This window comes from Prionailurus viverrinus, chromosome D3, assembly GCF_022837055.1.
Source record: "Prionailurus viverrinus isolate Anna chromosome D3, UM_Priviv_1.0, whole genome shotgun sequence".
NCBI classification, from domain to species: domain Eukaryota; kingdom Metazoa; phylum Chordata; class Mammalia; order Carnivora; family Felidae; genus Prionailurus; species Prionailurus viverrinus.
In genome coordinates, this window is record NC_062572.1 from 68223993 (window position 1) to 68246251 (window position 22259).

Consider the following 22259-nt stretch of genomic DNA (forward strand, 5'->3'; position numbering starts at 1 on the left):
GGGGCTTGCTGGAGAGTTCACATCCAGGGTCTGGGATGGAAACTTGGGCTGCCAACCCGGTGTCAGGAGGCCTGGGTTCTAGTTTCTGCTCCGCTCCTGCCAGCTGTGGGGCTCTGGGCTCTGGGCCTCCACCGCCTCATCCATAGAATGTAGTCTTGGCTCTTCTCCCTCTGAGCCTCTATAATTCTGCGACTCCAGGTTGCCAAAGCCAGGAAGGTTATAAAACTATGTTTTATGACTTTATTTCTCGTAGGGATTTCATTGGGGAAACTCAGCTGGCTGCCGATCGGAGAGGGCCTTCCTGTGGAGTGATGAGTTTCAGAATGTTGACTGAGTCTTCTCAGAGGGGAGGCCACGGACCCGGCCAGCAGAGGCCATGAGTCAGCACTGGCCCATTTAGCTTTGCTGGTCCAGAAACTCAATCTTGCCAGCCAGCTGGAGAGTTCACCACTGATGGAAACTCTCTCATATTAACCAAGCCTACCAGTGACGGAGCTATAAACCAGAAGGCCAACACGTCCATTTGTAGGCAGTAGGGTGAGGGAAGGCCTCAGTTACAGGACTCCTTCCAGCATGTCCCCTCCACCCCTCCCCATTTCACCATACCAGGGTCTTGCAAACCTGAATGAAGGATCTCATCATCGTTGAATGAGCTTGTAATGAGAGCAAAGGGAGGCAACCGACTGGCTTTGAAGGTTTTTCCATTTGGAGCCTGGCAAGACCTGATGTCATCTCCCTTTTCCACACCTGAAACTACTCCCCTGCCCCCCACCCCGAGAAGGGGCTCAGCATGCCCGCCCCACGCCCGGAGCCTCTCTGCTGGATAGTGCTGGCTGATCCCTGCCGAAGGCTCCCACACTTAATCCTTGTTTATCTGCTGCCATATCATCTTCCTGCTGCTTCGTTATTTCCTTAGATATGTGAATCCCACGGAGGACACTTCTGTGCAGCTCCCAGCCCAGACAACATCTCCTTGCATCTCGCTGACCTTCTCTGCGCTGGGTGTTTTATCAGCCTGCTCAGGTCCCACCCACCCCCGGGGGGCGTCTGCCAGGGCAGTGCCTACACTAACACCTCTTGCTAAGGGCTGGATTTGGGGTGGCACTTGCCGCACAGACCTTGGACCTGTTCCCGCCTCCCAGCACTTTGCTCAAGTTCATGTTCTACTTTTATGATGGCGGGGGGGGGGGGGGGGGGGGGGGGAGGGGTGTGGAGGCGGGGTCTTCCTGCCCTCCTGTTGGGCCTTAGCTGGGAGTCTGCAGTCTCACAGAGGCCTCTGGTTTGCGGCTGCCGGTACCTGCTCTTCCGGGGTTATCACTTTAAACATCCACATTTCTAAAAATGTGCCACTTAAAACTACTACTCAGTCTCTAGACGTGGCCTGGAATTGCAGAAAACTGGACCAAATGACTCATAAGGAAAAGACAAAATGCTTAGTGTCATTTGCTTTTCACAGCCCCCCCGGGGTAGGATTCCTGCATGCTGATGGCTCCTGACTGCATCCAAACTTCAGCCTGAGTAGCCTGCATCCGGTCTATACCCACATGCCCGGGGTCCCATCAGTCCCATTCTGTAAGGTCTGTCTGCACTAAAATCCCACCGTGAGCTCACAGAATTTTAGCGATGAATCTACAGTTCACGTTAATCTGCTCATCTCTTGCAGACAGGGGAACCTTAAACTATGGCTCTTGCCTCTCTGGGAGCTTATAATCTATCGCTTTGGGTCAGGGAGCAGTTAGAAGCTCATCTACAGCAGGCCTCACGCGTCTGGTGCAAGCAAGCTGCCCCCGGAGGGGCTGGTGACAGGGCGCGGCCATAGAAGAAGGCTCAGTGCACCTCACCCCTCAGGCCTGCTGGAGACCTGGAACCAAGGTGGAGCTGTAGTGGCCACACCACACCCCCCAGCCCCCCACGGGGCTGCCGCAAGGCCTAGGGGCCGGAATGCAGGGGTCGTGGCCAGCAGGGTGCCCATCTCGGCCTGTGTACTGAGTCAGAACCTCCCCGCTGCCCAGATCCCAAAGCCCAGCCAGGGCCAGCTCCGGGGAAAAGACGACCCCGGGGCCGGGCCTTGCAGGACGGGGCGGCAGGAAGGAGAACATCACCAACGGGAGGGCGGGGGAGGGCAGACAAGTCACAGATACTTGAACTGGTTGGCCTCAGAGATATTCATTGCCCATCTGCACATCTGCAGGCTCTTCCATCTGTCGAATAGCTCCGACTGCTTCACCCTTTGGGAGTAGAGACAGAAGAGAACGTGAAAGGGCCAGGCTGGGCAGAGCGTCGGCATTCGCGATCACCCCTTCCTGCTCCCCATGTGCCCAATCCTGGTGTGGTCCTTTACGCTAACTGTGGTTTCTTATTTTTGGTGTCCTCGATGCTCGGGCACCCAGGGTCTTGCTCACTCCTAGGGGGAGTGAACCACTCTCCTGCAAGCCTGCCTTCCACATGCAAACCAGCCCGTCCTGAGCCCAAAGCCTCACGGCCTCCTTTATCAACAGAGCCACCAGCCTTAAGGGAACCCAGGAGCTATCCGAGTTACAGGCACGATGCCATTTCTGTCTGCCCATGTGCATATCTTGGGGAGAATCTGCAGCTTTCACCGGCTTCCCGTAGAGGTTCTTGATTCCAAAACCAGGACAAACACTCACTTAACTGTAAAGTAAAAACCAGTTTCATTCTGCAGAGCTGGGTCCCCTGTGTTGTTTTTTTTTTTTAACTTTTTTTTAACGTTTATTTATTTTTGAGACAGAGAGAGACAGGGCATGAACGGGGGAGGGTCAGAGAGAGAGGGAGACACAGAATCTGAAACAGGCTCCAGGCTCTGAGCCGTCAGCACAGAGCCCGACGCGGGGCTCGAACTCACGGACCGCGAGATCATGACCTGAGCTGAAGTCAGCCGCTTAACCGACTGAGCCACCCAGGCGCCCCAAGATCCCCTGTGTTTAAATGGAGGGGAAAGGGTTGTTCCCAAACGGGGCAAGCCTCACCCACAGAAGGAACACATACATGACTGGTACGGGGCGGGGTGATGGGGGAGCGGTGAGTACAGGAGAAATACAGAATAGCGACAAAGTATGTGGATTTTGCACTCAGAAGAGGAGCTGGGCCTCAGACAGAGTTCATATTCCCCCTAACTATGGGACCTCGGGCAGGTTATTCGACCTCTCTGAGTCTCATCTATATAATGGGCATAATAATAGATTATCACTCACTGTCCCAGATCTGTGAAAAGTATTAAATAAGGTGATGCAATAAAGGCCTAAGCATAGGAAGTGCACACGGAAAGTACCTGGTAGATGTAAGCTATTGTTATGGTTAAACTGCACTGCCTAGACTCTGCTCGCTCACAGCCCCCTGGACTTTTCCCCTTTTGTGAAACCCATAACCCATCCCTACTCACTCCTGATCTTTCCCACAAGATAGTAAGTAACGGGAGGGGCAGGGGATCACGCCTGAGTTCACACCATAAATCCAGGGCGAAGGCACACGGCCGACGTGTGGTAAATATGTGTTGAGCGTATTAATAAACTGGTGAATGAACCAAGAAGTCTGAGTTCCAAGAGAGTCTATAATTATTTATTGAACTCTTCTCTGTAGCGGGAACTGGGGATACAGCAGTGAACAAAACAACTCTCTGCTTCCACGGAGCTTAAATAGCAGGAAGGAGGCAAGTGGAAAACAGGTACATATGCATATGACAACAAAAGCACAAGCGATGAAAGCAAAAATAGACAAGTGGGACTACGTCCAACTAAAAAGCTTCTGTACAGCAAAGGACCACAACAGAGTACAAAGTCAACACAGAGAACAGGAGAAACTATTTGCAGGCCATTTATCTGATGAGGGGTTAATATCCAAAACACATAAGGAACTCTTACAACTCAATAGCAAAAGGCCAAATAACCTGATTTTATTTATTTATTTGTCAATGTGTATTTATTTTCAGGGAGAGTGCACGAGCAGGAGAGGGGCAGAGGGAGAGAGAGAGAGAGAAAGAGGCAGAGAGAGAATCCCAAGAAGCCTCCACGCTCAGTGCAGAGCCCAATGCAGGGTTCAATCCCATGACCTGAGCCAAAGTCAAGAGTCAGACGCTTGGGGCGCCTGGGTGGCTCAGTCAGTTAAGCGGCCGACTTGGGCTCAGGTCATGATCTCACGGTCCGTGAGTTCAGGCCCCGCGTCGGGCTCTGTGCTGACAGCTCAGAGCCTGGAGCCTGTTTCGGATTCTGTGTCTCCCTCTCTCTGACCCTCCCCCATTCACGCCCTGTCTCTCTCTGTCTCAAAAATAAATAAACGATAAAAAAAAAAAAATTAAAAAAAAAAAAGTCAGACGCTTGGGGCGCCTGGGTGGCTCAGTCAGTTGAGTGTCCGACTTTGGCTCAGGTCATGGTCTCACGATTCGTGGGTTCGAGCCCCACTTCAGGTTCTGTGCTAACAGCTAGGAGCCTGGAGCCTGCTTCAGATTCTGTGTCTCCCTCTCTCGCACGCGCTCTCTCTCCCCCTTCGCACCCTGTCTCTCAAAAATGAATAAATGTTAAAAAAAAAAATTAAAAACGAAAAACAGTCAGACACTTAACTGACTGAGCCACCCAGGCACCTCCAAATAACCTGATTTTAAAATGGGCATAAGATGAGGTGCCTGGCTGGCTCAGTTGGTTAAGCATCCAACTTCAACTCAGGTCATGATCTCACAGTTCATGGGTTCGAGCCCTGCATCTGGCTCTGTGCTAACAGCTCAGAGCCTGGAGCCTGCTTGAGATTCTGTATCTCTCTCTCTCTCTCTCTCTCTCTGCCCCTCCCCCACTCATGCTCTGTCTCTCTCTGCCTCAAAAATAAATAAAACATTAAAAAACAATTTTTAATGGGCACAAGAATTGAAAAGACATTTCTCCAAAGAAAACATACAAATGGCCAACAGACATATGAAAAGGTGCTCAACATCACTAAATATCAGGGAAATGAAAATGAAAACTGCAATGAGAGATCATCTCATACCTGTTAGGATGGCTAATATCAAAAAAACAAAAGGGGCGTCTGGGTGGCTCAGTCGGTTAAGCGTCTGACTTCGGCTCAAGTCATGATCTTGCGATTCGTGAGTTCGAGCCCCGCCTCAGGCTCCTTCTTGCTGTTAGCACAGAGCCTGCTTCAGATCCTCTGTCTCCCTCTCTCTCTCTGCCCCTTCCTGGCTCACACACACCCTCGCACCTGCTCTCGCTCTCTCTCTCTCTCAAAAATAAATGAACATGTTTAAAAAAAAAATAAAAACAAAAGATTGCAAGTGTTGGCGAGGATGTGGAGAAAAAGGAGCCCTCGCACGGTGTTGGTGGGAAGGTAACACGGTGCAGACAGCACGGCAAATGATACGGAGGTGCCTCGAAAAATTACAAAAAGAACAACCACGTGATCCAGCAGTCCCACTTCTGGGTATATATCCAAAGGAATGGCCATCAGGATCTAAAAGAACTACATACAGTCCCATGTCCACTGCAGCCTTAGTCAATGTAACCAAGACAAACAATCTAAATGTCCACTGACGAGTGACCAGATAAAGAACATGTGTTATAGACGTACAATGGAATACTACTCAGCCTTTTACAAGAAGGGAATCTGTCACATGTGACAAGTTGGATGAATCTGGAGGACGTTATGCTAAGTGAAAGAAGCCAGTCACAGAGGATATATACAGCATGATTCTGCTCATGATGTATCTAAAATAGTCAATCTCATGGAAACAGAGAAGAGAACGGTGGTTGCCAGGGACTTTGGGAAGGGGACATGGTGAGCTGCTTGCTGTTCGATGTATATAAAGTTTCAGTTATTTAAGATGCCTAAGTTCTAGAGATCTGCTGTACAGCTTAGTGCCTACATTTAACAACACCGTATTAAACACTTAAGCATTTGTTGACAGGGTAGATCTCACGTGAAGTGTTCTTTCGCCCATTAAGAAAAAGAAAACAGCTGGTAGAGCCATGAAGAAAAATGAAGCAAGGCCAAGGAACCAACAAGGGACTGCTTCCGAAGGGTTGGTCAGGGAAGCCTTCCCCCAAGAGGCGAACTTCGCACACAGAACTGAAATGATCAGGAGTGAGCCATGCAAATTATCTGGGGGAAGGAGTATTCCAGGCGAAGAGAAAAGTGAGTGCAAAGGCACAAGGCTGGGCACTTACTTGGTAGCTTTAAGGAGCTGGAAGGAACCCAGCCTTCCATCCTGATGCCTTCCTTCTGGTTTTTCCAAAGCTCCCACAGCAACCGTCACATCTCAGGCTAATGTGACATCAGACGAGGGTGCCATTACGCAGCCCCACCCTGGCTCACCCACTGCTTCCCTCCCCTGCACCCTGCAACCTCCAGGCCCTTAGAGCAGTGCCCTACATGGCCAATGTTCCAAACACCTTCTAGAAACACAGCCCTGGCAAGACTGAGGCCAGGGTCCCAGTTCCAACTATTACCAGTGTCTGGGCCCCATTCTATGTGCCTCCAATGCCTGTCACACGCTGGACCAAGGCTGGGGCCTGAACACCCAACCTTGAATCCTGGCTCTGCCCCAACTTGCAGTGTGACCTGACACAAGTCATTTAATCTCTCGGAGACTCAGGTGCTTTATCTATAAGACAGATACAGTGATCTCTGCCCTGCTAACCTCAAGGGTTGTCAGAAAGATCAAATGAGATAATATACATAACGATATTTTATAAACTGCTTTACCAAAGCAGAGATCATCTTGACTTTATTTTTTTTTTTCAACTTTTTTTTTTAATTTATTTTTGGGACAGAGAGAGACAGAGCATGAACGGGGGAGGGGCAGAGAGAGAGAGGGAGACACAGAATCGGGAGCAGGCTCCAGGCTCCGAGCCATCAGCCCAGAGCCCGACGCGGGGCTCGAACCCACGGACCGCGAGATCGTGACCTGGCTGAAGTCGGACGCTTAACCGACTGCGCCACCCAGGCGCCCCCATCTTGACTTTAAAGATGAGGGGTTGATCACAGGCTCTTATCTCCTTTCTCCCAAGATACCACTAATATTCCAGATGAATGGAATGACCGGGATGGGGGGAGTCCAATGGAAGAGAGATTTGACAAGTGTGTAGAAGGAGGAGGGGGGACATTAGGAGGGGTGACACAGCCCAGAGACAGAGTCCAAGCTCATGGAATATTTTAAAGAGGGGTGGAGGGTGGGGAAGGGGCATGGTGCTGAAGTGAGCATCATTTGTAAGTCTGTATCTGGAACCATCAAAGCCACCCCCAGAGCAGCCAAATATTTAGTGTCCAGCAAAGGGAGGGGAGGGATTGAACCAGACTCCCAGGGAAAAGATCTGGACATTCTAGCAGCAAAAGGAGCAGCCTCTCCGACAGTGACTCTTCTTTTATTATTTAATTTTTTTAAGTTTATTTATTTTGAGAGAGAGAAAGAGAGAGCAGTGGAAGAGCAGAGAGAGAGAGCGAGAGAGAGTCCCAAGCAGGTTCTGTGCTGTCAAAGCAGAGCCTGACGCAGGGCTCGATCCCACGAACCGTGAGATCATGACCTGAGCCAAAATCAAGAGTGGGACGCGCTCAAACGGAGACTGAGCCACCCAGGCGCCCCTCCAACAACAACTCTTAAGGAAAGCCTGCAGTCAGTTTCTATCAGCTTTTTATTGTTCTAAATTTAAATATGAATAGAAAACCTAGAATCACCTGGTCAACTGGATGGAAACATTAGACAAACCATTAGTTAAAATATTCAAAGAGGGGGCACCTGGGTGGCTCAATCTGTTGAGCATCCAACTCTTGATTTCAGCTCAGATCAAGATCCCAGGGTCATGGGATCAAGCCCCATGGCAGGCTCCACATTGAGCATGGAGGCTGCTGGACTTTCTCTCTCTCTCTCTCTCTCTCTCTCTCTCTCTCTCTCTCTCTCCACCCCCTACCCCCTCAGTGACTCTCCCCCTCCCTTAAAAAAATATACAAAGAGAAAAATGCTGGAGGAACAAAACACAACTTTAAAATATTCTACTTAGTGTCTCCAGAGATAGTCTAGAAGACACGGCATCCTTAAAGACAGGAATAGACTGCACTCAGAACAAAGAAGGAGCTCTTGGGGGGACAAGTTTGCTCAAAGAGCTGGAAGGTGAAGTCAAGGACTCATCTCAGAAAGTGGAAACAATGGGCAGGGACAGAAAAGCTGAGATCAAATGAGCGATGCAGAAGGTCCACTGTACAACTCTTAGAGGCACTAGAAAAAAAAAGGAAGTAGAGAAGAATAGAGAGAAGGAAATATTTTTAAAAATCCAAAAGAACATTTAAAGAGTTTGGACATGAGCCCCAAATTAAGAGGTCCCCACAGGTGTCTATCCTGAAGGACACCACTGGGACATTTCAGAACCACAGGCTCTGGAAACACTCCAGAGAAAAGAAAACGGGTCACCTCCAAAGGAATGACTAGCAACACATTCCTCTAGCCCAGGATGCCCAAAGGTGATGGGGAGAGCCGTCGGCATTCTGCAGGAAAACGACTCGCCCCTAAAACACCAACCCCGTCCAACCAACAATCAGGTATAAAGGTAGAATTAGGTCATTGAGACACAGAACTCAAAGAACTCAAAACCCTTAGCCCTGATGCATCATTTTTGGGGAGATTACCAGAAGATGAGTGGGAAGCAAAATGAAGGAGTAAACAAACAGCAGCTATGGGTTCTCAGCAAAAGTGAATCCAACCCAAGGAGGCAGAGGAGGGAAGTTCCCAGGACAATCGCGTGTGACCCACCAAGAGAGCAGCCTGTCCACGCTGGAGCAAGACGATGAAGGGAAAAGCTGAGGGGAAGGCCTGGCTGATGGGAGAGGCAGGCTAAAAACCAAAATAGGGCATAAAAGAGACAAAGAGTTCAAGAGGGAAAAAAATGACGAGAAGCTCCGGGAAAAAGGGGGAAGGGGAGTGTACAAGGAAGGAAGCAGAATCACTATTTTCTGATCTTGAAATTTTAGAGTCAACCTATCGAGAAAACCCCGAAACGACTCACTATGGGTACAAACCGAATGTAAATGTTATCAGCCTTGACCTTTTAAAGGTAAACCCGTGGGTGACTGGAGCCAGAGGCTGGAACCAAAATAAGGGGATAATTTTAATAGCCTCATCTCACAAAGTACAGGATCAAGAGACACTGCCAGTATTTGGTAGAACAAGAAACAGGTTCCTCGGGCAATCTATAGACAGAAGAACTAAAAATAGCAATATCTCTCAACCCAGAAGAGAGGGGGGTGTAAGGGAGGGGGTGTAAGGGGGCCGAATCCTCACCCACTGAGGCAGGAGGCGAGTGCACGCTGTGCAAACTTGGTAGGTCGGTGAGTCAAGAAATAACAGCAGGTGCATATTACCGATAGGTGTGGAAGTAATTACAGGAAGAAACAGCCAAGAGTCAAAGGATGAGGGTGGGTGGAAGAAGGTGTGCAGCAGGGACCTGGCTTTTTACTATCACCAGCTTTTGTATCCTACTTGATTTTCCATGAGGGTAATGACTAGGTGATAAGGGCCATCTCTGTTCTCCTTCTTCTTTCTCCCCCTTTTCTTGATGGCCTCCCGTTTCCACCCAGTTCTTGGGTATACACGTGCCCAATCCGCTCATTCACGTAACAAGCACGTCCTAAGCCCGTGCAGGGTCACGCTCGCTCGGGGGACCCAGAGAGGTCTGGGCGCCAAAGGGCCTCTCAGCCCTTGGAGAACCCTTGCTCCCAGCCTCCTTTCCGGGGTTCAGCGCAGGGTTGCCCGCCCCAGAAAGATGGAGGAGGAGTGGCATGAGAGGCCCCAGGGAGACGTCCCAGGTACCACCCCCATCTGGCTTAAAAATAAAGAACCTCTAAATAAATAAATAAATAAATAAATAAATAAATAAATAAAATTAAAAACTAAACCAAACTAAAATAAAGAGACTCTAGAATGATCACATGCAAACAAATAACTTGTACAAGCCCTCGTGACAACGCGTTTCATGATAAATGGCCACGGAGTGATTCCTCTTGCGTCTGACATTGTCAGGGACCGAGGCCTTTTCCATGTGGGAATTTTCCGGCTGACTGGTTTCTACCAGCGTTCCGAGCAATTCTGGATCGGAATCATTCCCAGATGACTCACACCCCTCCCTGTCTCCTCAGAACGCCAGCTGACATTCTTATGCCGAAAGGGCCTCGCGGCCCATCCGTCCAGCCCCCTCCGTTCACAGATGGCGATTTAACCTTTCCCCAATGACTCAGAGTCTCCGCTGCGAGCACCGCTCATGGCTCTGGGCCAGAGCACAGTAAAGCCCACGGGTGCCCTGGTGATGCCAGAACCATCCGAATCAGAGGCCGGCCTCTGGGCTCTCTGATTTCAGCCCTGGAGAGCCCACTGAGGCTCGCAGAGCCAGGTTGGCAGACAGCAGGCTCGCTGCTCCCAACCGTCCCACCAGCCTCACGCCGATGCCCCGCAAAGAGCCTCTGTCTTGCCTCTCCTCTCAGAGCCCGGGGACCACAGGGGGGCCAGGGCCCTGAAAGAAATGGGGTAGTGCGAGGCCCAGGGGTCACCAGCTTGGACAGCTGCTCAGCTCAGGAGACCAGAGAGGGCGCCCGAGGGCAGGGATGAGAGCTCGAGCTAAACATGCGGAGCACCGAACTCGCATCCACGACAAGGGACAAAGGTTTGCACAGATCACCGAAGCGCGAGTTTCCTCCCTCCCACCCCACCATGTTTGTGGTGTAGGGCCTGGGTCATTTTGACTTCGGTCCCCGAATGGAAGCTGCAACAGAGACTGTTATGGGCTGAATCATCTCTCCCTCAAAACTCATATGTTGAAATCCTAACCCCTGAGGCCTCAGAATGTGAGTCTTGGGAGACAAGGTCTTTACAGAGGTAGTTAAGCTAAAATGAGGTCATTAGGGTGGGCCCTAATCCAATATGACTGCCGTCCTCATTAGAAGAGGAAATTAGGACACAGGCAGGAGGGACAGGAGGAAGCCCGTGTGAAGACGGAGAAGGCGGCCATCTGCAAGGCAAGGAGAGAGGCCTCCGAAGAAGCCGTCCCTGTCGGCACCCCGCTCTCAGACCTCTAGCCTCCAGAACGGTGGCGTATGAAGTTCCGTTGTTTAGGCCCCTGGCCTGTGGAACAGGAAGTTATGTAGAAGGATGACCAACTCATGGGTCTCTCAGATCTCTGAGTCTAGACCACGAAGTAACCATGAAGAGACTATCTGCGTTGTGTAATTTAAAAAGTAATTATTTGCCTTTGAAAACACTAAGGAATGTTGTCAACAGGTGCGCTCTGGCTTTCCAGAATGTCACGGTTAAGGGCCTGAGGTCTTTGAATTCTGGGAAAAGACAAAGGATCTCTGCTTGGAAGCTGATGACTTTGGCTCGCGCCTGAGGTCCCGGTGACCACGTTTGCCACTAAATCCCAAGTCCTCAACCAAGCACATCACATGCACTTGCACTGCCACTTGCTTAAAGCTTTCTCACGGGTTCCCACGGCCCTCAGATGATGATAGAATCTGGATCCCAGACCACACTGCTAGGCCTCACAAGGTCGGGCCCCCATGTGCCCCTCCAGCCACAGGGCTTCCGGGTCCCCCTCTCACACTCCCCTTCAGAGCCTGGGACACAGCGGGCTTCCTCCTGGCACAGGGCCTTTGCACAGACTGGAACCTCAGTCTGGAACCTTCCTGGCCTACTTAATTCCTATTGCTCGTCCGATGGGAGCACCGGCATCCCTTCCTCAGAGAAGCTTTGCCTGAAAACCCCCTCCCCACCCGAGCCCAGGTCAAGCTCCCTGCCATCCCCTTGTCTCTCTAGGGTAGTTATTAATGTCTGCTTCCCTGCCGGGCTGTGAGCTCCATGAGGGCAGAGACCACAGTGCGCGCGCAGCCGAGGGCTGGGTGGTGTTGATGAGAGGCTGAGCTGCCTCACACGTTGACCTCTAGAGAGGGTTACGTAGACCCTTGGTTTGCACAGGGACCAGAAACAACGCAGTTATTCCCAGCTGGATTTCTTGGAGCTTTCCTGCAGCTACTAAGCTTAAGGATTCTGAATGACAGCCCAGAAAAGCTGCCACTGCTGGTGGTGGCTCCAAAAAGGAAAGAAAAGGGAGGGAGACACATTTATTTGTTTATCGAGCACCTCTGTGTGCTACTATGGATGTGGGCTCCCTGCTCTCACATGTTATTTCATCTAGTCTTTATGGAAACCCTTCAAAGCTAGGTAATAGTGTCCCAATTTCTATAGGTAAGAAAAGGCTCAGAGAGGTTAAGTAACTTGTATAAAGATGCAGAGCTTGTAAGATCCCAGGCCTGCCAGACCCCCGGGACCATGCTCTGACCTGATTTCCACAGCACATGGAAATCATGTCAAATAGGTAAAGGAGCCATGGCCCCTGCCCGTGGGCCATGGACAGTGGTCCCAGGGATCAGGGCAGGGGCCCACGAGTCCACAAGAGCATCCAACACCACCTGACCCCGAATAAACCATATTCCTTCCACATCCAGCTAGAACCGTTTTCAAACACATAGGAATTTTATTTGAAATTAAGTATCGTGGGGCGCCTGGGTGGCTCAGTCGGTTAAGCGGCCGACTTCAGCTCAGGTCACGATCTCGCGGTCCGTGAGTTCGAGCCCCGCGTCGGGCTCTGGGCTGATGGCTCAGAGCCTGGAGCCTGCTTCCGATTCTGTGTCTCCCTCTCTCTCTGCCCCTCCCCCGTTCATGCTCTGTCTCTCTCTGTCCCAAAAATAAATAAACGTTAAAAAAAAAATTTTAAGAAATTAAGTATCGTGATTCACACAACAAAGTCCCTCTCGGGGGACGACGGACTCATGGTGGCCCCGTGTGGGAGAGAAGGAGGGCGTGAGCACACACGCTGAAATGTTCCGCACAGGATGTGCTTCTCCTCCCGTGGCTTATAAAAGAGCCATAGGCGCCGTGTTGTTGGGCGCGAAGCAGAAAGTACAGTTCTTCCGCGATGTGTGCAAAAAGAGAAAAAAGAAATAGATCCATGCGCGAGGCTGGTTTATGCAGACTCTCTGGGAAGACGCACAAGGACACGCTGGTCGCCTCTGACAAGAAACGGGGGGCTCTGAGCAGGGGAATCTTCTCTGTGTACCTTTTTGGACTACTTGAATGTTGTATCACTCCAACACCAACATTTGGTAAGAAATGTAATCAATCAATATAAAATTTTTAAAAGGCAATAGCAAAGGGCCATGCTTAAAGCCTCCGCTCGGAGTACTGGATTTCAGGTGAGATGCTCCTGTGCCCTCTTCGGTTTCTGTACAAGAGGAGCCCGGCGATGATATCACGGAGACTGGTAATTGAGACAGGGACTGAATCCCCAGAGTCCTGGGGACTTGCAAACCTGGCCTTTTTTTCATTAAATGCAATTATCCCTGCTCTCCAAATGCCAGAGGCCCTGGGGGGGGGGGGGGGGGGGGAAGGAGGACCTAATTCTTGCTCTGCTGAGATCAGCCACCTTCCAGTCTCCTTCGGCCCGTGCCCCACCCTGCCCCCTGGTCCTGCCCCATCCCACGTGCACCTTCACCCACCACCCACCCCGGCCACACTCACATGGACAGCACCTTCACTTCCAAGATTTCGTGTCTCAGCTCCAGGCATCTTGTGGAGTTATACTCAAACGGGCCCTCGTAAAACTCAAAGTACCTGGGAACCAACAGGGACAGAGGTTACTATGCAGAGAAGCCGGCCAGACCTTTGGGGGACTGCGGGGTTCTCGTGGGGGGTGGGGGTGGGTCTATTAGCCGGTCAAATACACACAGCACATCAATGCCACCCCAGCAGATGACCTAGTGGGAGGGGGCACCAGGACCTCGGGGGCCCTCTGGCTTGATCGCTGGGTGGTTGACTACTCAGAGCACTCCGCTATCCCAGGAGTGTAAGGCTTTACGAGGGATGAACTCATCATGGCAAATCATGGCATTCTGAAGCAGGCTGGGTTCCAAACTAGTGGCTGCAAAGGAGAAGGGAAGTGGGGGGGGGGGGGGATGCTCTGAGTACCGTCTCCTTCTCCAGCTTCCTGTGATCGGCCCCTGCCGGAGGCAGTGCTGGGAGTCTGGGCAGTGAGACCCAGACTTTCAACCAGTCCTGCCCTTTCCTGCCCCTTTCTCCTCCCCTTGGGCAAGTGCCACACGGGGACAGCCTCAAACACGGCCAAGATCTTCTGCTTTTGCTACACTCATTAGCCCCCTTGACTCTCATGCTCACACCGTGACTGGGTGAGACTGACGTTTCTTTCTCCCCATTTGGCAGCTGAGAACACTGAGGCTAACAGATAGAGCTCCAGGGCACACCAGCGGTAGGGCAGGGTCAGGCTCGGGCCAGGTCCCACCGCAGAGGGGCACACGCCCTTTCCAACACCGGCTGGCTGGCTCCCCCAGCCAGAGGCACCTCGGGATCCCTTCCGCAGCTCCACGCAGAATAACGCCAATTTCGGCCAGCGCCTGCCGAGCCCTTTCCTCGGGCCACACGCTTGCCCTGGATGCGCTCCCTTTTCATCTTTAGAACCAGCCTATGAGGCAAGTGACCATCGCAAGCATCCCGAAGAAGCCCCGGGGGTTGACTCGCTGGCCCAGAGTCACACAGATGGTAGGCGGCAAAGCTGGGGCATGAACCGACACGTTGACTTGAGGCTGCTCTTGTCCACGCTCCACCGAGGACAGCTGGTGGCCCCTGAAAAGGGCCCTGTGGCCTCCCGCAGCCACCAGGTGAGGAGACCTTTAAAACACCCTCCTCGCACCTGAAGTTTCACCAGCCCAGGGCAGGAAGAGGGCCTGGGTGGGGGGAGGGTTCCTGCAGACGAAACACAGCAGTTCACTGCTGGGCTCGGCCAGAGGCAGGATGGGGCCTCTCCTCATGGCCTCTCTCTCTCTCTGGAGTGGCCTCTCTCTGGAGGTTGCTCAGAAGGGGTTGGGCAGGGGCAGGGGCGCCTGGGTGGCTCAGTCGGTTGAGCGTCCGACTTCTGTCTTTGCTACCTCTGTACCTTTTGCGCTACAGGCCAGAAAGCTAAAACCTACATTTCCCAGACTCCCTTGCAGCTAGGGTTTGGATAGAATCTAGGTTCAACCAATCAGAAGCATTTGCACGAGACTGACTCAGAGCTGGGTTAGAGGTGAACAATGACAAGGCTCCAGGCATTGTTTTGCGGGTGCAGAGTGTGGCGGAAGGGCACAGGGCACGGCTCTTGGAAACTGCAGGCTTAGCAGCACCTTCTTGATTACATCAGGGGCGGCAGCTTTCACGGTGGCCCCGTTTCACGGTGCAGTGCGGGGAGGCTCAGCCTTCGGTCTTTCTTCAGCTTTCCCAAAGATTCCGAGCTAGCCGTGCCCTAAATAAATCCCTTTCTGCTTTCACTAGCTAAATGGGCTCTGTTATCTGCAATTAAGAACAAGGGGTCAGCATGAGGCCACCAGAAAAGCCTGCGACCTTGGCTGTAACTCACGTCATTTTCCAGTCACACAACAGTAAGCGAGGTGTGGCATCTTACCACGGAGATCAGTGTTTGCAACCAGAGCCAGGGCCACTAGGTCCTCTGGAATCCACTGGGTCACCTGAAGCCGTGGTCTCAGGCTGCTGCTAAGGAAAGCTCCAGATTCAAATGGTGCAGGGGTTATTTCGGGGGAGACTTAGCCCAGAGCTCTCAGGGGGTTGGGGGTCTTACAGACACATCGTGGACACGCCTCTAAACCCAGCTGTGTGACTTCGGTAAATCGCTTCCCCTCTCTGGGCCTCTTCTTTCTCCTCCTGAAAACAATCGGTTTAAACTAGGTGGTAGCCAAGGCCCCAGCCAGCACGACAATATGATCCCAAGTGTCCCTCAGTGTTTCCCACTCGCTAACCAAGCCAGAGTGAGACACAGTTTGTGGATGAATGACCCACCGACACGAGGAAGAAGCTCGCGAAGATCAGCCAGCCCCTCCGCCGCCTCCATGAGGCCATCCCTGCCTTACCTCTGCCAGCCTCCACTCGGTCTCCTGCTCTCCTGAACCCCCAGCCTCACCCATCCGGGGAACCAGGCAGTGCCGTGACTCCAAATGGTCTCGCGCCTCGTGTCTGGTGACTATTAGGTGGACAGGCCTTCAGAACGGGGTCACGTCCTTTCTCTGCCCCCACCCCCCGCCCCCCGGCCCAAGCCACCCTAGGCCCATCGCTTTTGCGAGCCTTAGTTTCCTCATCTGTAAAATCCACACACGAGAAAGGGGCAGTGCACGTGTGACAGGGCTGAGGTAAGATAGCGATGAGAATTTCACGGAAAGCCCCAGCACGGTGGCTGGCACGCAGCAAGAGCCCAAGAAACGTTTGTTCCGTTCTTTCTCCTTTCTCCTGCCATCAAAGGACGGGAGTGGCCAGAGAGTCAGCGACTTGCTTCTGGACCTCAGCTGGCTGATGGCAGAGCTGAGTCAGGCACGACGAACCTCAGGAAGCTTCTCCGCCATCTGGACCGGCTGGCGTCCTCCTTCCGCTGCTACCGGTAAACCTCTCCTCTGCCACCCTGCGCATAAAGCCCATGACGTGTTCTGCCCGGACATGGGACTGTCCCTGATCACCCAACTCTGCGGCAGACTCCGTGCAGAAGCTATATGTGTTTCGGATGCTTTAACATCCGGGGCCTTGTTGACCCTGGGGCTAGCCAATCCCTCCAGACGGTAACCTCCCGTGAGCGCACGTTTCCTACGCAAACAACCCAGTCCAGAGCTCATAACCCGCCACCACCACTCCTCTCACATTCAGGGCCTCTTTCCCCCTGCCCTTATCATCCCAGGACCAGGTACCACACAGCTAGGGACAGCGCTTAGGCCCCAGAGTCCACCAATCCCTGTGCCCCTGACTCAGCTGTTTCTTCCCCAGAAACCCCTGTGAAGGCTCTTGCCCACTTTCCCCTCTCACCCTCTCTGCCTCCTGACCAGCCCTGGTGGCCCCCTATGTGGCCTTTACGGTGCGACGTGCCTCCGGTGTCTAGGGATCTGTGAGTATAAAGTCTTCCTCCTTCGTGGCAGTGATTCCCACTTCCGTGGAGTCTTGCCATACGTGACGATACCGAGCCCCAGCTACCCCGAAAACACCCCACGTGGTGCCTCAGCCAAGTTGTCAAAAGCGCCCCACACCGGGGTCTACAGCCCCAGGTGTCCTGTCTGAAAACGGAGCCAATGGCCCTGTTCCTGTCTCCATCCTACCCGGCTTTGCTGTTTTGAGCTGTGCTGCTTCGTCCCCCGTCTCTAAAGCTAACACTCGAGGAAGCAGGATCATAACAACCGCTGCTGAGAGCCCCCCCTCCGGACTCCGCTTCTGACGGGACACCCAAGGACTGCGTTCTGGAAAAAGCACGGTAATCCCTGTCTGGCGGGGACACAGACTTTGATGCGGACGTCACAAGTGAGGCTTCCGTCTCCTTGTGTAATGACGTGGGAAGACGCTCCCAGGATGATGCTGAACGGGAAACACAAGCTACAGCACTGTGATCTCCCGAAAGAACGGTGAATGCACGGGCCGCAGGGAAGGGCCCTACCAAAGCACTGATGGGCGGCTTCTTTGAATAATGGGATTGTGAATGACTGTTAAAATACTTTTCTGTACTTTTGTAAGTTTTCTGTAATGGGTTATGACTCTTTCGCTATTGGAAAGCACTAATAGATGCCCCTTTTTTTAAGTCCTAGATCTCCCACGAAACAGTTCGAGCTTCCCGTCAAACTGCCAGAAGTCTGAGAGAAGCAGTCTCTCCAACTTTCTGAACTCCACTGGCCTCTCAGGGTGAGTCAGTCGCTGTCTCTTTGTCCAATTCTCGAAAGCCGATCTCTGCCCGGCGCAAAGGGAGGGGCCCCGGCATCGCATTCGGCACCTCACGGGTATAAATAGTCACGGCCGCTCAGACCAGCTCATCTCAGATGCCACTTGGCTTCCGGCAGTCAAGTCCGGGGCGGGCGCCAAGCTGCCTCCATCCTGCCCCCTCCTCTGTGCCCTCAGGGACCATGGCGGGGGGGGTGGGGGAGGGCCAGGCAGCCCAGGCTGCCCAGCCAGCAGGTGATGGCCTCTGCTAAGGGAGAAGACAAACTCAGAGGTGACCACGGCAGTCCTGCGTGTTAGTTTCCATTCTCCTACCCAGACGCGGGCTCCAGTTCTGCAGGCTGAGGACGCCTCTTGTCAGCGTGGCCGGGGGCCCTCACGCATCCCTGCCAGCCTTTGTCCATGAGCCTGCCCCTCATAGGGCCCTCCTGTTGGTCTGAACCCTCTCGGGAGCTTCATCAGGACCATGGGGTCTTTTTTTTTTTTCAAGCTTATTTATTTATTTTGAGAGAGAGTGAGAGAGCACAAGTAGGGATGGGGCAGAGAGAGCGACAGAGACACAGAGAGACAGAGAGAGAGAGAGAATCCCAAGCAGACTCTGCACCACCAGCACAGAGCCTGATGTGGGGCTCAAACTCACAAACCACGAGATCATGACCTAAGCCGAAGACGGATGCTTAACCGACTGAGCCACGCAGGCACCCTAGACTGTGGGGTCTTTCTTGGAGGTCCCAGAACTTGAGCCCCAGCAAGCACCTGGCTGGAACAAGATAAGGTGCATGCCTTCAGCTTTCTATCTAACACTGCCCCTCGTCCCCGGGTGCTGATGGTGTTCAAGAGGACAGGAGCCCAAGGAGGTCTCTATGTCCTTCAAGAGCCTCCACCAGCCCAGAGCAGGGAAGCGGCCCCAGCTCAGCAATCTGAACCCCTGCACTCTTCTCAAACCTGGTACAGAGTTTCAGAGGACCACAGAGTGGTTTATGTATTCCACACTGGGTAGGGATACAGTGAGGGTATGGCACCTCTGTGCAAATTAGGAAAAAGTACCTCTTTCTCCAGATGAATTAAGCCACATGCCAGTCACATGATTTATCAAGTGAGAGTGAGCTGGATGTCAACCCTGCCTGACCCCTTGGCTGGGTATCTTTGTGCAGTGCCCATCCTGCACAACTGTATGTGGCAGTCTGAGACTGGACTCTTTAACTTTGTCTTGTTTAATTCTCCCGACAGCCCTGTGAGGACAGGTATTGTTTCCCCATTTTTATACCCAAAATTCAGACTGTAAGTGGAAAAGCAACTTGCCCAAAGTCATTCAGCTCATAAATGGGGGTGCTGGAAAGGGGACCTCAGGCTTTCAGGAGCCCAGAACCTATGTTCTTCAGTGACTGCAGTGTACTCCCTCTCCCTGATTCTGACAAGCCACGGTTATGGGGGGGTGGGGGGGATTTCTCGGCGAGCAACCCCCTCCCCTTCAGTGAGCTCCATGCTATTTCGGGGCCAGAACAGCTGCCATCTCGAGACAGCGCGCTACCCGTCAGAGCAAACGCACAGAAACCAGAGTCTGGAAACTGCAGCCTGACAATTCAGAGGACTGTGGTGTCTTCTCAAATAGGTGCAGAGAGAACCAAGAAGAGCTGGGCTGTCAACTGCAGGTCACAGCTGCCCAGAGGAGACACTCCCCCCTCCCCAGGTGGTAGAGAGACCTGACTCGGCCCCCTGGCTGGACGCTGGCTCTCCCTGGACCACCATTTCCTCATCCGTCCGTGGGAATCTGCAGAGGGGGTTGAAGGATCAGAACGGAGAGCTAAGAAAGCCTGATGTTCTGAATACAACCCTCGATAGTCCCGTGATCCATCCACTGTCGGCGCGAGCTTCCCTGGAGGGTCGTTCCTGGCAAGCGGTGGGGGCTGGGGGGTCAGGGGCAAAAGCTTGTTGCCACTCCTCCTTTCCACCCCCCCACCCCCGCCCTGTGGGTCTGCAGGGCCCCACACCCAGTGTGCCGACAGTCCACGCAAGTGTGCACGCGCGGGAGCCTTACTTTGTGCGCTGCACCAAGGAGCCCTGGAAAGCTCCCCTCTAAAATCCGGCCCAATCACCCGGCACACCTCCACGCGTCTAAACGAGCATGGTCGGCCTTCCACCCGGACACCGCCCTACTGCCCCTCTGCGCCTCACCACCATGCCCCGGGGGCCCAAGCTAACCGCTGAGACCTACTGGCCTCCTCTTACTTCCCCTCTCCTCCCCTCCCCACCCCAGCTGGCCACCTCTGCTCCCTTCGGGGTCCTTCTCTCCCTCCCGGCACCAGGGGCGTGAATCGGTCCTCTTTTCTCACTGGAGGGGTGTCTCTCTCGGGAACGCTCTTCCTCACTGTGTCTTTCGTGGCTGCTACCTGCTTGCACATCAGAGGCCAGCTTCCTGGCAGCCTTCTGTGTTCTGCCTCGAACGTGCCTACAGCCCCCGGCACGCTCCCCAGCTCAGTCCTTAGTAAACTGGACTTTGTGCAACTCCCCTCGATGGATGGTCTTCTCCTCTTTCACTCACCGAAGATTTACTGATCCATTGCTACACGCCAGGCACAGTTTCAGGCCAGGATGCACTGACGACCAAGCCAGATACAATCCCCGCCCCCCGCCCTCCTGGACTTTCACGAGAGGAGACAAATGAAATATTAATGCAACATAGTGCCAAGTAGTAATGAGCTCTATAAAAGTAAAACAGGATAGGGGGCTGGAGGGTCCCTGGAAGGCTGGTAGGAGGTCAAGGAAGGCCTCTCTGAACAAACAGAAATGGAGCCCTCAGCAGGAGCGCAGGAAGAGCATTGCAGACAGGGAAGGGCAAATAAACACAAACACCCCGAGGATGGAAAAAGCCAGCGGGCTGCAGGGACAGGGCAGTGGGGGCGGTGGGGTGGACAGGCAGAGGACATGAGGCCGGAGAGGCGAGCGGCACCAGGTCAGGCTGGGCCTGTGGGCCCCTCGATACAGCCGGGCGTTGAAGCAGAGGAATCGCACGGTCTGATGGAAAAGTTCCCTCTGGCCGCTGCAGGGAGGACGCACTGTAAAGCAGACAGGGAGACGGGACTGTTGCCGCCTGAGAAGAGGGGGGATTGCACAGAGTGGCAGCTAAGACGTGGGAGAAGGTGACAGAGCAGGAAATGGGTTAAGGATAAGCTGATGACAAGATCTACGCAGCGACAAAGAAAGAGAGAAATCAACGGTAACTCCTAGGAGTTTCGCTTGGACAACTGGTTGCATCACAGAGCCATTTCGAGAGGAGGGAACGATGAAGATAAACAGCGTGGGCGGAAGTCCGAAGCCCCTGGGCCACCGTAAGGCTGCTGGGACTCTCAGACATTCGGGAGGACATCGTAAGTAGGCAGTCAGCAGTCCAGTGCAGAGGCCAGGGTTAGAGATACATGTTCCAGAGTCAAGGCACAAAGGACGAAGTGAGATCTCAGAGGAGGGCAGAGCACAGAGGGGCGCGTGCAGTCAGCTCCGACATTCAGATGGTGGCAGGAGAGAAGGGGCCAAGGAAGGAGACTGAGAAGGGAAGTCTGTGGGAAGAAGGAAAACCCGGAACGCCCAATGCCACAGAAGTCAAGAGCAGAGAACATTTCCAGGACAGAAGGGTCGGCTCTGTCCAGAGCTAATGGAGGCCAAGGAAGAGGAGGATGGATGAGGTCCTGCTGCCCTAGCAACCAGACGGTCATCGGTGACCCTGACCGGCGCAGATTCAGGGGAGCCGGGAGGCAGACGCCCCACTGGCGTGGCTTGAGGTGAGGACGGAAGTGGGAGGTGCTGGACACAGTCACCGCGGGAGTCTGCGTGACGAGCAGAGTGAGTGCCACGGGCTGAAGGTGTGTGCCCCCCCCCAAACTCACGTGCTGAAACCTAACCCCCCAATGTGATGGCATTAGGAGGCGGGGTCACTGGAGGGCCATTAGGTCATGAGGGCGCAGCTCTCACGCATGGCATCGGTGCCTTTATAAAAGGGACCCTACAGAGCTCTCTCACCCTCTTCCCACCAGGCGAGGGCACAGCAAGAAGATGACGGTGTGCAAGGCAGGGTGGGCTCGCATCTGACCCTGAACTGTGCTCTCCTCCTGATCTCGAACACCCAGCCTGCAGAACTGGGAGGGACAGTCAGTTGCGTGTGAGGGACCCGCCAGAGGAAGAAGGAAGAGACCCGAGTGCTCTGTAGGAGCCCCGGTGGAGGGTGACGGGACGAAGGTTTACATCTGTACAAGGAGGCCTGCGCGGGAGGACAGCCTCTGTGAGCCCCATCGCCCCATCACCCCCGCCCCAGCACAGTCTTTACGGCCATCAACCTAGCAGGTGCAGGCCGTGTGCATGGCTACGTGGAGTGCGAAACTGGGACGGCCTCGGGCGCCTTCCTATCCGGGAGCCCCCTAAACTACTGATCACGGGTGCATGCTTGGTCCTCCAGCCTGACCCCACTCGCCTTTTACTTGCCATTCTG

General features: G+C 53.4%; 1 protein-coding gene across 2 annotated transcripts in view; it reads right to left on the minus strand.

The window, feature by feature from the left end:
• Nucleotides 1–22259, minus strand: part of ST8SIA5 (ST8 alpha-N-acetyl-neuraminide alpha-2,8-sialyltransferase 5) — a 60819-nt gene that overhangs the window by 14201 nt on the left and 24359 nt on the right. For both annotated transcript variants that reach the window (XM_047827947.1, XM_047827948.1), the window contains 2 exons: nt 13553–13645; nt 2142–2228 (listed from right to left, as the gene is read on the minus strand). In XM_047827947.1, the coding sequence (XP_047683903.1) occupies nt 2142–2228; nt 13553–13645 (180 nt within the window). The remainder of the gene's footprint in view (nt 1–2141; nt 2229–13552; nt 13646–22259) is intronic.